Source organism: Cynara cardunculus (genome assembly GCF_001531365.2).
Source record: "Cynara cardunculus var. scolymus isolate 2C chromosome LG 7, CcrdV1, whole genome shotgun sequence".
Classification (NCBI taxonomy): Eukaryota; Viridiplantae; Streptophyta; class Magnoliopsida; order Asterales; family Asteraceae; genus Cynara; species Cynara cardunculus.
This window is the reverse complement of record NC_037534.1, coordinates 7629688-7631352: the sequence shown is the minus strand read 5'-3', so window position 1 is coordinate 7631352 and position 1665 is coordinate 7629688. Positions and strand designations below refer to the sequence as shown.

General features: G+C 28.2%; 1 protein-coding gene across 1 annotated transcript in view; it reads left to right on the top strand.

Annotated features, from left to right (window-relative positions):
- The first annotated feature begins 1170 nt into the window (after positions 1-1170).
- LOC112515750 (WEB family protein At3g51220-like) overlaps positions 1171-1665 on the top strand; it is a 2242-nt gene continuing 1747 nt past the window's right edge. Inside the window, exon 1 of the mRNA XM_025122665.1 lies at positions 1171-1314. Coding sequence (XP_024978433.1) covers positions 1171-1314 — 144 coding nt within the window. The remainder of the gene's footprint in view (positions 1315-1665) is intronic.

The window sequence follows — 1665 nt, the reverse complement described above, 5'->3', positions numbered from 1 at the left end:
CGTATTCAACCAATCATAATTTTTCATTTTGTTCATTTTTTTGTAATTATGAGAGGTTGATTAATCATTTTTATTGTGGAGGGTGTTAATCATAGATATTATCATCTTCATAATTTTAATTTTAGAGAAATACATGAAACAGTTTCATTAAGTATTATATGAAATAATTTCACAACCATATATGAAACAACTTCATCAAAAAAGTATTATATGAAACAATTATATGAAATAATTTCACAACCATATATGAAACAACTTCATCAAAAAAGTATTATATAAAACAATTTCACAAGATTAAACAATTTCATGAAAAAATTTCATAAGATTAAACAATGAAATCGACAGATGAAAGTGGTTTGCACGGTTTACATAAATGAGAGCGGTTTTCATATGATCACTCATCTATATATATATATATATATATATATATATATATATATATATATCACATGAGATCAAAGGTTTTCCATGAGACCCGTAAGACCAATTTATGTTCATTGATTAACTTTATAAACTAATGATCTAATGGTCTAAAGTTGTATGGTGACATTTTTGTAATTATTGAGAAGTCTTGTGGCAATTTTGTGATTATGAATATTCAGATTGTAGATCTAATCCAAGGGTTGAGAATTAGTTTTACGGGTCTCACGAAAAACTTTTGATCTCACATTATACCAATTCTATATATAAAAGCTCGTAATTGATTTGCCCATATCCCATTTGCAACTAATTCTATAAAAGACTTCCAATATACTACTATTTGATCATAAAAAGTGTATATAATATAATTTTAAGTATTAATTTGTATATGTAGGATATATATATGAAGTGTATATATATATATATAATATATATATATATATATGTGTGTGTGTGTGTATAGAGAGAGGAGGTACGGTGCATGGTAGAAATGAAATGAATGGATTAAGAAAAGAATAAGATGGTGCAACCACCAAACTAAAAACATCACCCTCCATTAACAGAATTCTTCTAGTGAAGTGGACGCAAAGATATCGATCTTTTTTATTCAACTCTCTTTTATATATCTTTCCTAAGCTTCATTACACCTTTAAGTGTGTGTTTGTGTGTGTGTGCATGCATGTGGTTTTTATCGAATTAGGGTTTTTGAAACATTCAAGATCATATATAACATCCATGGAGATGATGAAGATGGAGATGGAGGAGGAACTGGTGGTGAGAGGGAGGGTGGAGATCGATATGCGGCGACCGTTTAAGTCGGTTAAAGAAGCTGTCATGTTGTTCGGAGAAAAAGTCTTGGCCGGAGAAGTCTATGCCGGACAGAAACTCAAACAGGTTAATTCACTTCTCTCTCTCTCTCTCTCTAACATGGTATATATATATATATATATATATATATATATATATATGAGCAATCAAATGAAAACCACTCCAATTTTTACAAACCGTAAAAACTACTCTCATCCATCGTTAATCTTATGAAATTTTTTCATTAAATTTTTAATCTCGTGAAATTGTTTCATATAATACTTTTTTTGATGAAGTTGTTTCATATGTGGTTATGAAATTGTTTCATATGTGGTTATGAAATTGTTTCATATACTACTTAATGAAATTTTAATGAAACTGTTTCATGTATTTCTCTAAAATTAAAATAATGAAGATGATAATATCCATGAATAACAC